The following is a 14972-nucleotide window of genomic DNA, read 5'->3' on the forward strand; positions in this document are numbered from 1 at the left end:
CCTGTGTGGTGCAGGATGTGGCAATTCTGGCTAAGCCCAACCTAGTACATGCATGGGTGAGGTTGTAAGGCTATTTGGACTCATGCCCAGGGTGGTTGAATGTAGGGCATGCCCTGGCAATATCCTTCTTCTCTCAATAAATAGTCAGGTTTTGTGCATTCAGCATTAAATGCATTTCCCAGGTGTGCTAAAATGTGACTTGGGGGCTGGTTACTGTAGCAAAGGTGTGGCTGGAATACAGAGAGCACACATTGTTCAGAACAACCAGCCCACTATGCTCTGACTCAAATTGGATAACACACAAGAGGCACAGGACAGATGGTATATCTTCCAGATCAGCCCACAGATAAAGCAAAGCTACTCACCGAACAAATGATGGTCTGTGCCAACAGCTGAAGCTGGTAGTGGCTGAGTATGACGAGTAGACTAAACCTTTTCAGAATGATGCTATGGAAGTCTTAATCCCTGAGGTGCCACCAAGGAGGATTCCCGTCATCTCAGGGTTGCAAGAGCTCATTTAGATTCATTATTCGCGAATTGTCGGCTGTAGCTAGTAAAAAGATAGAAAACAGTCTCACTCACCCGCCGGTCGCGGGAACAGATGGTAAAGACATTTTCTGGATTCGAGAGGATGGCCAAGGTAGAAATGTCTGGGATTTGCCAGCTTTTTTTTTACAGTATAGCCTAATGATGACTCGCAGCAAGAGCTTATCCCTAACATGGTCCAGCTTCATGGAGAGAAGCTACAAAGCATTCAGGCTGGGATCTGTTGGAAGAAATGTGTTACTGTGCCAATATTCCAACCTCCACCCTCTGTTTGTTCATACTTATCGGGGAATAGAATACAGAAGGCCAACTCCACCTTGCTCCCAGTCCCTGCTCCACTTATTCCTAATTGGACTGGCCAGCCTGCAAACAATGGTCTAGTGGTATCATTGTTAGACTATTAATCCAGAAACTCAGCTAATGTTCTGGGGACCCAGGTTCGAATCCTGTCATGGCAGATGGTGGAAAATGAATTCAATGAAATTTCTGAAATGAAGAATCGGCCGATGACCACGAAACCATTGTTGATGATTGGGGAAAGGCTTTACTAATGTCCTTCAAGGAAGGAAATCTGTCATCCTTATCTGGTCTGGCCTACATGTGACTCCAGATCCACTGCAATGTGGTTGACTCTCAAGTGGTCCAGCAAGCCACTCAGTTGATTCAATCGCTACAATGTCTCAACAAAAAAATAAAATTGGATGGACCACTCCGCATCAACCTAGGCATCAGAATGCTCTATGCCAGAAACAGCCCTGTCGACCCTGCAAATTCCTCCTCACTAACATCTGGGGGCTAGTGCCAAAATTGGGACAGCTGTCTCACACATCAAGCAACAGCCTGACATAATTATACTTACGGAATCATACCTTACAGACAATGTCCCAGACACCACCATCACCATCCCTGGATATGTCCTGTCCCTCCGGCAGGACAGACCCAGCAGAGGTGGCAGCACAGTGGTATACAGTCGGGAGGGTGTTGCTCTGGGAGTCCTCAACATTGACTCCGGACCCCATGAAGTCTCAGAGTATCAGGTCAAACTGGAAACTTCCATGCCATCCTCCTTCAGCTGGTGAATCAGTATTCCCCCATGTTGAACAACACTTGAAGGAATGACTGAGGGTGGGAAGGCCACAAATGTACTCTGGGTGGGGGATTTCAATGTTTGTCACAAAGAGAGGCTCAGAGCAGCATTATGGATCGAGTTGGTCCGGTCCGAAAAGACATATCTGCTCATCTGGGTCCAATCCAATCCAATCTAATCAGGCCAATTACCGCCCCATCAGTCTCCTCTCGATCATCAGTAAAGTGATGGAAGGTGTCATCAGCAGTGTTATCAAGCAGTACCTGCTCAGCAATAACCTGCTCAGTGACACCCAGTTTGGGTACCGCCAGGGCCACTCAGCTCCTGACCTCATTACAGCCCCTCGTTCAAACATGGACAAAAGAGCTGAATTCTAGAGGTGAGGTCAGAGTGATAGCCCTTGACATCAAGGCTGCATTCGACTGAGTGTGGCATCAAGGAGTCCTAGCAAAACTGGAATCAATGGGTATCAGGGGGCAAATGCTCCAGTGGTTGGAGTCATACCTGGCACATAGGAAGATGGTCATGGTTAAAGGAGGTCAGTCATCTCAGCTCCAGGACACCTCTGCAGGAGATCCTCAGGGTGGTGTCCTAGGCCCAACCATCTTTAGCTGCTTCATTAATGACCTTCCCTTCATCATAAGGTCAGAAGTGGGGATGTTCCCCGATAATTGCACAATGTTCAAAACTATTCGTGACTCCTCAGATACTGAAACAGTCCATGCTCAAATGCAACAAGATTTGGACAATATCCAGGCTTGGCCTATCAAGTGGCAATTAACATTTGTGACACAGGTGATGACCATCTCTAATAAGAGACAATCTAACCACTGGCCCTTGACATTCAATGGTGTTACCATCACTCAAAACCGATTGTCAACATCCTGGGTGTTACCATTAACCAGAACCTCAACTGGAATCATCATATAAGCACAGGGGCTACAAGAGCAGGTCAGAAGCTAGGAATTCTGTAGCAAATAACTCTCCCCCTGACTCCCCACAGCCTGTCCACCATCTACGAGGCACAAGTCAGGAGTGTGATGGAATACTCCCCACTTGCCTGGATGAGTGCAGCCCCAACAACACTCAAGAAGCTTGACACCATCCAGGACAAAGCAGCCCGCTTGATTGGCACCACATCCACAAGCATCCACTCCCTCTACCACTGACGCTCAGTAGCAGCAGTGCGCACCATCTACAAGATGCACTGCAGAAATTCTGTAAAGATCCAAAGACAGCACCTTCCAAACCCACGACCACTTCCATCTGGAAGGACAAGAGCAGCAGTTGGTTGGGAACACTACCTTTCCGAGTTCCCCTCCAAGCCACTCACCATCCTGACTTAGAAAAATATACCACCATTCCTTCACTGTTGCTGGGTCACAATCCTGGAATTCCTTCCTAATGGCATTGTGTGTCAACCCACAGCAGGTGGACTGCAACAGTTCAAGAAGGCAGCTCACCACCACCTTCTCAAAGGCAACGATGAATGGGCAATAAATGCTGACCCAGCCAGTGACAGCCATATCCCACAAGTGAATAAAAAAAAACTCAGATTCCTGTGGCCAGGAATAACAACAATGTCATGGCCCAACGCAAGGGAACATTTCCATCCAGATAAATCTGTACAGACATTCAACAGTCAACTACCACACTTCCTCCTCATTTGGATGAAACACTATGTTAGATTGCACATGTAAAAAAACTTGCAAACATATAGCATCTCTCATATGACAAGTCCAAAAGCACTTTACAGTCAATGGAAGACCGTTCAATGTTGCAATATTTGATAAGTCGAGAAACACCGTCAGGCGAATAGATTAGACACTGTAATAGTGGAGACATAAGCAGGGAACAATGGTGCGACACTTCATGTTCAAAGCAATGGTCACCTTGATAGCAGCCTATACATGCTGCCCTGGACTCTATGGGTCTTGTTCAATGTGAGGGCTGCCTCTCACAAACAGTGAAGGAAGATATTTTCTGGCATATTTAAGCAGCTTTGGCTACTGGGTTCTGAGCAAAGAAATAGCAAGAGTACCGAACCAGTGGGGTATTCATCTTCCTATCTATAGCAACTACAGTTAAATACAAGTCTAGTTTGCATTTATGTAGCACCCTTCACAACCTCAGGATGCTCCAAAACACTTCACAGTAACAGCCAAGGCCTTAATATGTACATATGGTCAATCTGCACACAGCACACTCCCACAAACAGCAACAAAGTAATGACCAGATAATCTTTTGTAACGGTGTTGGTTGGGGGATCAATACTGCTCAGAGCACCCTCCTGATATTCTGCAAAATAGTGCCGTAGGATCTTTTACATCTACCTGAGCAGTCAGGTGAGGCGTCAGTTTAATATCTTGTTCAAAAACGACACAATCTCAGTACCTCACAGAATTAGATATTGGTGCTGGACTAGGACAGGTGTCCATCTTCCTCATGGTAATTGTGGTAGCTTAAATTAAAATGGCCAACAATTTACCAATGCCAACATTACTTCTCCACTCTCCCAAAAAATTGCAAAAATGGAAACCTTAGGACAAATCAGAAACCCTCACAGCCTCAGTAAAAATTGGCATTTTCTGTGCCCTGAGCAAGGAACAAGCTAAGGCTCTGTGCAATCAATTTCCCATCAGCCACTCAACAGCCCACTGCTGATCTTCCTGGTGCATTCAATTCTGCAATTGGATCTGACAGGTGTATTATGTATTAAATGACAGGTGTATTAAATGATAATTGCATATGTCACAAAATTTGTCTCCTCGAACAGGGTAGCACTTCCTCAGCACTGCACTGGAGTGTCAGCATTCATTTGGTGTTCAAGTTTCTGAAACGACTGAAATCTCAGCAGAGTCTCCCTGTGTGAGGCAATGTTCCAACTCTGCTACCTCACAAAGCACAGCTTGTTTGAAATGAATGGCCTTTTGTACCACAGCCAGGGATTTGTTCAATAAAACATTAAATGGTTTTCCATTTAAGGAAAGGCTCAGTCCCAATAAATGCAGTTTTCCAAACATTTATGGTACTCTTAAAATCCTCACGGAACTTGTACGAGTCTGAATCAAAATGATTAAAGTATGCACTGAAATATACAAATGGAAATTATTGGCAAGTATTGGAAAAGAATCAGAGAGGTTTTTTTTTAAACTAGTGAATTGTTATAATCTGGAATGAACTGCTTGAAAGAATGATGGAAGCAGAATCGATAGTAACTTACAAAAAGGAATTGGATAAAAACTTGAAAAGGTATTTTTTGTCAGGCTATGGTGCAAGAGCAGGTGGGTGGGGCTATTTGGTTAGCTTTCTCAAAGAGCTAGCACAGGGTAAATGGAGTGAATGTACTCTTTCTGTAGTCAATGATTTTGTTCCATGTTTATGATCATGATCAGAGTCTGCATGGGCTGCCAGATCAGCTTTTAAGTTCTTAAACATTATTCCTCTATTTTTATGTCACTGTTATTATAAAGTCCTGTTGAAATCTTCTTGTGTTGTCAAACATTTTAATTGTCTTCTTTTATGATGTTAAACTATGAGAGCTGTTCTAAGACCATTAGATGTAGGAACAGGAGGAAGCTGTTCAGTTCCTCAAGCCCGCTCCACCATTCAATACCATCCTGGCTGATCTGACATTCCTCACTATTATTTTCCTGCCCTTTCCTCATAACTCTTGATTCCCCTACTGATCAAAAATCTATTTATCTCAGCCTTAAATATACACAAGGACTCTGCCCCCACAGATCTCTGTGGTAAGGAGTTTCAAAGTCTCACAACCCAATGAGAGAAGAAATTCTTCCTCATCTCAGTCTTGAATTGGTGCCCCTTTATTCTGAAGCTATGCCCTTTAGTCCTTGACTCTCCCATAAGGGGAACAACCTCTCAGCATTTCCCCTGTTAAGCATCTTAGGAATCCCATGTGTTTCAATGAGATCACCTCTTGTTCTTCTAAACTCCAGTGAGTAGGGTCCTAACTTGTTTAACCTTTCTTCATAAGACAATCCCTCCATACCAAGGATCATCCTACTGAACTTTTTCTGAATTGCCTCCAATGAAATGATATCTTTCCTTAAATAAGGGGACTAAAACTTTTCACAGTACTTCAGATGTAGTCTCACCAGCAACTTGTACAGTTGCAGTAAGACTTCCCTACTCTTATACTCTAAGCCCCTTGAAATAAGAGCCACCATTCCATTAGCCTCCCCGATTACCTGCTGCACCTATGTGCTACGTTTCTGTATTTCATGTACAATACCCCGCAAGTCCCTTTGTGTTGCAGCTTTTCTCCATTTAAATAATACTCTGTTCTTTTGCTCTCCCTTCCAAAATGAACAACTTCATATTTTCTCGTACAAAATTGATAGATAGAAGTCAGATAGATTGATGCTAGTGAAATTAAACAGGCAACCAGTGGACACTGTTCAAGTATATAAATCTACAAGTGAACATCAAGATGAAAAAGCTGAAGGTGCCATAGTCCTACTGGGCCATAGTGGCACTTTGTCAGTAGAGTTGAGGTATTTTTACCTGTGGGTTACCAAGGCTTAGGTGAAATTGAGAAAGAGAACCCTACATGTTAACTGAAGCTGTCGGGGGAATTGAACTAACACTGTTGGCATCACTCTGTATTGCAAGCAAGCTGTCCAGCCAACTGAGCTAACCAACACCCACCTATGTACAGATGAAGAGACTGCTGAAGTGTATGATAGAATTGAAGAACAAATAAAAAGGTACAGAGCAAGAGCTTTGTCTTTGTCTGGGAGATTGGAATGGTAATATTGGGGAAGGAAGAGACAACAAAAACAAAGGACCGGGTGGTCTTGTGGGGGAAAAAAAAAGACAAGCAAGGTGAAAAATTGGTAGAATTTTGCAGAAATGCAGGACTCACGAAAACAACAATTCTATGATATAAAATTACAATGTTGTACACTCTGAAAATCAAAGTGTGAATTTACCTGGAGCTAATATAGCAAGAGAACGAGCGAAGAATTGATTTTCACAAGCCATCATAATGACTCTCAGTTAAAACATACAAAGCTGGGGGGAGCGTTAATATTAGAGTTTTTAATGAAAAAGGACATATGCCAGTTATTAAGAATTCCCAATCCTCTGGACTAGCACTAGATTTTGCCACTTTGTATGCTTGAGTTTTTGACTTGAAGCTCTCCTTGATCATCTTTGTTAACTGTTCTTTTCAATCAGAATAATTTTTTGCTGTTATGAAATATCTACTTAAACGTCTGTGACTGCTCATCCACTGACTTCCCTCTCTGCCTATTTTTTCCAGCCTACTTCAGGCAACTCTTTCTTCAGCCTTGGGTAATTGCCCTTATTTGGGTTGAGGATATTGGTTTGAGACCTGATTTGCTCTCCCTCAAATTGAATTTGAAAGTCTGCCATGTTATGGTTGCTCCCCACTACAGGACTCTTAACTACAATATTGTATTAATCCTGCTGCATCTAAACATACTAGATCTAAAATAGCCTGTTTCCAGCTAAGTTCTGCAAAGTATGGATCTAAGAAACAATCCCTAATGCAATCTACAAATTTGTCTTCTATGTTATCCTTACACAGCTGATTTGTCCAGTCAGTATGCAGACTAAAATCACCCACTACATTCGTACTGCCCTTCTTACATGTCTCTTTTATTTCCGGATTTATTCTTTAGCCTATTTTGAGGAAACTCTTCGGGGACCTGAAGATGATTCTCAATCATGATTTCTTTCCCTTGTTTTTCCTTATTTCCAGCCAAACTGATTCCACATCTCAATTTATTGCACCTATGTCACTGCTTACCACCTCACTGATATCTTCCTTTATTAACAAAGCTAACCACCTCCTTTTCCTTTTTGCCTAATCTTCTAGAACACCCAATATCCTTAAATATTGAGTTTCTAGTCCTGGTCACCCTGCATGCAAAGCTCCATAATAGCCATCAAGTCATACTGATTTCTGTTTCAGTTGTCAACCTTGTTATAATTGCTGTGTGCATTCAAATAAGTTTTGACCTTTTACCATCTTGACAGACGAATTCCAACTATTTGGAACCATCCCAACTTCCCTCTGGGAGTGAAAACACTGTCTTCAGTAAATGACTGTTCTCCTGTGACAAGCCAACTAGATGAACTATGAACTCTAAAGAGTCACTCGACCTGAAATGTTGACTCTGCTTTCTCTCCATGGATGATGCCAGATCTGCTGAGCTTTTCCAGCAATTCTGTTTTGTTTCTGAACTATGAACTCTCTTGCTTCATCTACAACTTGTAAAAGTGCTGTATTCTCTTCAACTGTAACTGCACATGTGCACATAAGGTAATGTTTAAAATTTATGGGGTGAATGCATTTATAAATAACCCTCTATATTTAGCTCCATAAAAGTTTGTTGCTGTCATTTACATTGACACACATACAGCATCCATTAAAAAAAGATTACAAACATTAAGGGAAAAGGTCCCAGTGGTTTCATTATTCTCCAGATCCTGTCTGTAACAATTGCCATTCTAGCGTATCTGAGCAGTAGCTGCTTCTCCTGTTGCAACACCATCACTTTGGGAGAACCCAAAGATTAGCCTGTTCCTCAAAGTACAGGCTGACTTCAGAGATAACATCTGGAGATATAAAGATAACGTCCACCTGTATCCTGGTGACCTATAAACTGTCCATTTGACAACATAGCGCCATGCAATGAATGACATTCACTGAGTACCACTAAGTCAAAGCCATGCACACACAATGCTCCGTTTCTACTGCCTCCAGCCTTTTATCTTGGACTCTGAGCACAGATGTTGTGTATATAGCACTCCAGGGAACATTAAGAACTTGGGCCAAACTGGGATTCTGTGCACTCAGCTCCAACTAAACCAAGTAGTCAGCACCCTAATAACTGAGCAGAAGGTCATTAGCAGTGTTTTGATTGTTAAGCCCTACGCTGCTAGTAAGTTAAGAGCAAAACTTGAAGGGGGGGGGGGGGGGGGCACGATCATTTGTATTTATATAGCACTCTCCGTGACCCTGAAATATCCGAAGAAAAACCTTAGAGTCAATGAAATATCTTTTAGTGTAGGCAATGCTGTAATGTAGGGAACGTGGGAGCCAAATTGTACGCAGCAAAGCTTCCCCTGCAAACTTAGCGACCATTGTAATAACTGGATAAATATCACAGGCACATTATAGAAGCCTGAGAGAGATGAGGACTGGATACCATTCTAGTGAACAGCACATTTACAGCCTGTATGGAGACATGGCCGAGTAGGATTTGTCCAGAATCTTCTTCACTCAGGCTCCAGATGTATGTGATCCGACGTCATTGATGAACGTCGTTTGGCTATTGGCATAAATGACAATGAAAATTGTTTTCACGCTACCAGTCGGGGAAATCACGAGGGAGCAGCTGAGGCGAGAGTTTAAAGGGTTTACCTGAAAATGTGACTCGGACAGAGCCTCCCCTCGCCCCTCAAACACAAAGCTACTGCCTCAGAGGCAAGTACGGATCACTTAATCCCAGTTAGCACCCAAACTTTGTACTGAACCTCAATTTTTGTCAACCTGACTCTACATTTTCCAGAAAGGTGACTGGGATGTGTGTCTATGGTCTGGGTGGGGACAGCGGGATGCACATGCGGTATAACAAAGAGCAACCTCAGCCTCCGCCCCCATCCAACATTTACATCAGACTCCGACCCAGCTGCTCAACCGTGAGTTTCTTCAGCCCCTACATCACGCCATAAATACACTTACACTACATAAAACAGATATACATTATTAGGTAGGGTGTAAGGGGTATTCATTACAAATAGAGATATAGCGAGTGTCCTTAAATTGCAGCACTGTTCTGGGATCCTTCTGTGCACCCGGAAGGTTTTAACTCTGTTTCTCTCTCCACAGATGCTGCCAGACCCTACTGGGTTTCTCCAGCGCTGGCTGTGTTTATTTCTGGCTTTGACTTGCTGTGAAATTCCAGTCCACACAGAGAGAAAGCACTTAGGGCTTATCGTTCAGCCCACTTGTTCCAGGTTTCTCTCTCCCTCACACACACAAACAGATCTACAAATGCCTGCCGCTTCCCTTCGTTAGGAAAGCCCTGCAGATTGGAAGCTGGGGGTTTCCAGTTGGATGTAGTAACGCCCCTCCTCGGACAGAGCCTGATATAAACCAGCCCCGGGAACAGGGAGCTAAGAGTTGTTGCTTGTGTGCTCTGGTAGCCATACAAACAGCTCGCAATGCTCGCCCCTTGCCTGCTGACCCTCGCCTCCTTCCTGCTGGAGGCCGGGGCACAAATGTCTTCGAGTTTCTCCCGCAGCCTGAGGCGGGATGGTCGCTGCATTTACTCGTTTAGTGTAGCCGGGCCGGCCGAGGACGCTTGCTCGGAGCCCGGGGAGGCTCTGGCGGCGGTGAGGGAGCTGCGGAGCGAGAGGGAGGGCCAGCAGCGAGAGCTCGCCGAGCTGGCCAACAGGCTGCGCCTCCTGGAGAGCTGGATGGTCCGCTCCCAGGGCCAGCTGTCCGGGCAGCAGGGGGAGAGCCTGAATTTACTACGGAGGCTGCAGGAGCTGGAGCAGGAGAACAGGCAGCTCCGAGCCGGTCACTGCCCTCAGGCCGGCCGGGAATCCCAGCAAGGTGGGACTAGGCAGGCAGGCAGGGGGATGGGTTAGACTGCGCTCCAGCTGCCGGCTCAGGGGGCTCGGTCTCGGGAGGAGAATTCCTCCCTGCGGATCCGCAATCTGGGTCCTAAGGACAAAACCCTTCCCAGAACCGAGCCCCCTCCGGGGGACTTTTAAACTGGACACGGGAGGAGGGAGAGAAGCAGTCAGTACCTCTTCAACCCCAGAATTAAAAGCTCCCTCTCTGATCCAGGATCAAACTCTAGGATTCATAGCTACCTCCCCGATCCGGGATCGGACCATTTCTGGTCTGGAGTCCCCAGCAGATGATCACATCAATAATTTAGAATAAGGAGCGGGTGGTGTTCCTGGCTAACTTTTTTTTGTCCGTCACAGCCGTGGAAGGTGGCAGACTTGGGAAAATTACTGCCTGAGGCTGGAAATGAGAAGTGACCGGCGCCCTAGAGCAGGGCGGAAAACCTCGGCGAGCTGTGCATTTCAAGCACTCTTTTTAAAAAACAAACTCTGCACGGATTAGTATCTGAAAACTGAGAGCGGACTTCACTTCCTTCCTTCCTTCCACCCCCTAAAAAAAAAAGGTCTATTTGATTTGTGCGCGTTTAATTTCAGTTTTAAGCAAGACAGGCAGGGACGGGGAGCAAGGGAGAACGCCAGACCCTGACTAAAACGCGTGTGTATTCTGCTGCAGGCGCACAAAGTCTTACCGGGTCGTCCTCTCGCCAGAGAACGCAGCCTGATGGACGTGGTGAGTCCCATTCCAAGAAGTCTTTCCAATTGGAAGGAACCTTTTTTTTCCCTCTATAACTATTTTGAAAGTGAAAACAGAATGTAGAGATTGCATGTGATGTTTACATTGCCACAGCTTTCTTTTCGGCGATTTGCACAGTCCGGACTAACGGTTTCTATTGCCCCCAGCGTCCAGTTGGAGATTCGAAGATCGTGGGTTCCAAGAACTGAAGTCGGAGATCACCGAGATCCCAGCCTCCAGTCTGATCCAGAGGAGCGATCCGGGCGGCCAGGACACAGCACCACACAGTTCAGGTACCTTCAGAAAGCCCTGGACACGGGCAGGTGACCCCACAGCGAGGGGACTGAAAGGTCTGTGAATGGAGAAGGGAGAAAAGAAAGTTAACACTTCGAGTCTAATATGACTTCTTCAAACTCGAGTTTCTCCAGCATTTTACTGCGGGTTTTTGTTTTGAAATCTTAGATTCCCAGCATCTGCCGTTATATTTCTTTTACACTACTGTGGGTGAGATTGCTTCTGCTGGTAGTTTGTTTCCCCAGAGCCAAGTGTTACTTTGTGAAAATGCGCAATTTAGTCAAGCGACCGGCAGGCGGCGAAAAGATACCATTGACTTTTTTTTGCATCTGCAGCAATTTCGATGTTTGCATGTTTTTAATGTAATAAGATGAATTAAACACGGACACGACCCTCTTCAACGGAGATTGAATCAGGTGAGCGTCAGTTTGGTGTTAGGGCTTGAAGTGGAGATCTGGAGAGGAAAAAAATTTATTGCTGCAGATGCTGGAAATCACAGCGAGTCAGGAAGACCTGGAGAAGTTTGAGCTTTTATATGGAGAACAACAGCCTTTTCCATCATAGAATAGAATCCCTACAGTGTGGAAACAGGCCCTTCAGCCCAACAAGTCCACACCAACCCTCAGAGCATCCCACCCTGACACATACCCCTATAACCCGCCTAATCTACACAACCCTGAACACTAGGGGCAATTTAGCATGGCCAATCCACCTAGCCTGCACATCTTTGGACAGTGGGAGGAAACCGGAGCACCCGGAGGAAATCCACGCAGACAGGGTGGAATCGAACCACTGAGCCACCGTATAACCCATACGCCAAAAAGGCTGAATGGGGTGTAAATGAAAGAAAAAAGCACCAATAGCTCCAAGTTCAGCCGGTTTCAGCGGTGTAGTCTTGCAGCTTTATACACAAATCAAATTTAGTGGGAAATGGGATGCAAAGTGGTACCTTTACAATTAAAATCAAAGGTATAAGGAACATGATTGACTGGGAAAGACCCTCTGGCAGGCAACACCCACTGTGGGCGAGCTACATTCTGCGAGTAACCGGCAGCTAGCGAAAGGGTACCATCCTTTTTTCGTTTGTGTAACTTATGTAATACAAGTCGAGGTCTGTCCGACAGTTAACGTCTTGTGTATCATAACAAATACTTGCCACTCACCAATAAACTCTCGGAAGGCCAAAAAAAGTCAGCTTAAATTGTCCCTGATTGGCCTGAATTTTTAAATTCCTGATCCCATTAGGCCATGGAAATTCCGCCCTCCCCGCCCCCGAATCATTTAAACCCCGATTTTATATTCATGTTTATGGCACCCAAGCCACACTTGGAACAATGCAGAAGTGTTCCAACTTAGTGATTCGTTATTCCAAAGTGACTGAGAACAAAAATTCAAGAATTTCAGTAACTACCCGCCCCTGGAAAAACCCGTTTAAATTCTGAACAATGCCTCCTTTGCCATGCCAACTTATAAACTAAGGGTAAGGAGTTGGCCATTCCAGGGAGCTTCTGTTAATATCAGACACATACCTCAACGCTAGTTGCACACTTTTGAACCGTATCCAGTGGTACCCCAACTCCATAAACATCTGGTGATCTATCTTAGAAGATCCACAACTTTGAGAATTACATACTTCTACCACACTTAATGGCTCAGCTGAGCCATTAAGTTTATATCCCCTAGTTTTGGATTACCGCACGAAGGGAAAGGCTTCTCCAGATTGCAGGTGCCTTACAATTAGATGGAATGCACTTTTTAAAATTAGGAGGACAATGCTCATGTTCAATTAAGTGATTGTAGAAAAGTCAACTCTACTTTGTCATTAAAATGCAGAGCCTGAATGGATTTATTTCTTCTTGCCCTAGTAGGTTGTGGAATGCTGGAATGGGTAGGAGATCCAGTTACATTCCAAAAAGCAGACTCCATCCTAGGCAAGTATGGAGTTTGGATGAAAGATCCTGAGCCTGTACCACATCACACCAGGGACACTATCTGGAGAATCAACACTGTTGGCACAGATGTTCGGCTTCTATACGAATACAACGACCTGGATCAATTTGTGAAGGGCCACCCCAGCAAAGTATACGTATTACCAGAACCAGTGGAGAGCACAGGAAGCGTCATTTACAGAGGCTCCTTGTATTATCAGAAACGCAAATCAAGGTCCTTATTGAGATATGAAATGAAAACAGAGACTATTTTAGTTCGAAAGGACCTAACTAATGCAGGTTATCAAGGTGTGTACCCATACTCCTGGGGTGGCTACACAGACATAGATTTTGCTGTAGATGAGATGGGGCTTTGGGTAACTTACAGTACCCATCAGGCTCAAGGAGCCATTGTAATCTCCAAATTGGATCCAAAAACTCTGCAAATGGAGCAAACATGGACAACAACTATACGCAGAAGATCAGTTGCTAATTCTTTCATGATCTGTGGGATTCTCTACACTCTAAACAGTTATTCCAATCGCCATGCCATAATCAATTTTGCCTACAACACTAACACAAACACCAGCAAGGTGATGAATATCCCATTTGAAAACCGTTATCGATACAACTGCATGACTGATTACAATCCAGCAGAAAAGAAAATCCTGGCGTGGGACAATTTCAACATGGTCATGTATGACATTAGGCTTTCCAAATTATGAAGACCCTCAAGAATATCTTTGAAGGAACTTGTTTTAAAAACATACATATAGATAATGGCTAGTTACAGCACAAGCAGCAATTTACGCATTAATTGGATTATGCACAAATAATATCTTCATTCTTGACTGCAGTTTCACTACAAACCAATCTGACAGCATATAATATAAACTGAACAAGATGTTTGTTTAAAATGCAGCTCAATTGCATTGCTGTTAAAACTTAAGTGAGTAGGGAATGAGTCTATCGACACTTGCTTAAAAAACTCAGTCCAATCAAGTAGTTTGTTTTTTTTTTAAATGGGAGCATGTATGAAATTGTAGACTTGACTTCCCCAAAAAAAGTGCTTGTTTGAAGTTAACATCTTTTATAAGCCCTTGTTTTAATCATCTCAGAGCAAAAATAAACTTGATAATAATTAACAATATTCAAAAAATCAACTCTAGTATTTTGATAAGATACTAGGAAACCAAGTAGGTGTACTGAGACAGAAAATTAAGCTGCATTTACATTTATGTTTCAAGCTGGACTGGGCATGTTTCGATTGAGCTAACTGAACTAACTTATTTACCAAATGACAAACATTCACACAATTTAACAGGGCTGTATCTTTGTACCAAATGCATTGTCAACTTCCAAGTACCAGCACTGGACTTTCTAATTACCTTTAGTAAAAATAAAAAAAAATAAAGTTGGTATAAACCTTTACACATGTTCCTTTTTACAAGTGTAACTAACACCAATCAGCATTGTTTTTCCAAGTCTCAAACTTTGAGCATATAGATCAAAATGAATTCATATTCCAACATGAGCCATCAGAATTTTAAAAAAACTAATTACGTTATTCTAAATCCATAAATGAATCTTGATTAGTCTGCACATAAAGAGTCTGAGTGCCATATTATAGAAAGGATTATAGAGGCACAGAGATGATTACAAGAATGATATCAGTATTGCACAGGCATACATACTGGGAAACAAGAGACAGGTTGGGTCTCTCCTGAAAATGCTGCTGGGTAAGAAGTTC

At 43.8% G+C, this 14972-nt stretch overlaps 1 protein-coding gene and 1 long non-coding RNA gene across 3 annotated transcripts in view; one reads left to right on the plus strand and one right to left on the minus strand.

Annotated features, from left to right (window-relative positions):
- LOC125484188 overlaps positions 1 to 11273 on the minus strand; it is a 29511-nt gene extending 18238 nt beyond the window's left edge. The window contains exons 1-2 of the long non-coding RNA XR_007263028.1: positions 10957 to 11273; positions 366 to 550 (exon numbers count right to left, since the gene is read on the minus strand). This is a non-coding gene — a long non-coding RNA (uncharacterized LOC125484188). The remainder of the gene's footprint in view (positions 1 to 365; positions 551 to 10956) is intronic.
- Positions 9800 to 14653, plus strand: myoc (myocilin). Of its 2 annotated transcripts, none has more exons than XM_048601836.1 (4): positions 9800 to 10247; positions 10941 to 10997; positions 11168 to 11293; positions 13160 to 14653. In XM_048601836.1, the coding sequence occupies exons 1-4, from the start codon at positions 9854 to 9856 to the stop codon at positions 13945 to 13947; spliced, it is 1365 nt and encodes a 454-aa protein (XP_048457793.1). In that variant the 5' UTR covers positions 9800 to 9853; the 3' UTR covers positions 13948 to 14653. The 2 variants fall into 2 exon arrangements, with proteins under 2 accessions (XP_048457793.1, XP_020372756.1); XM_020517167.2 differs by having other exon boundaries at positions 13163 to 14653.
- Positions 14654 to 14972: the final 319 nt, after the last annotated feature.

The sequence above is a fragment of the Rhincodon typus genome, chromosome 10 (assembly GCF_021869965.1).
Source record: "Rhincodon typus isolate 14 chromosome 10, sRhiTyp1.1, whole genome shotgun sequence".
NCBI classification, from domain to species: domain Eukaryota; kingdom Metazoa; phylum Chordata; class Chondrichthyes; order Orectolobiformes; family Rhincodontidae; genus Rhincodon; species Rhincodon typus.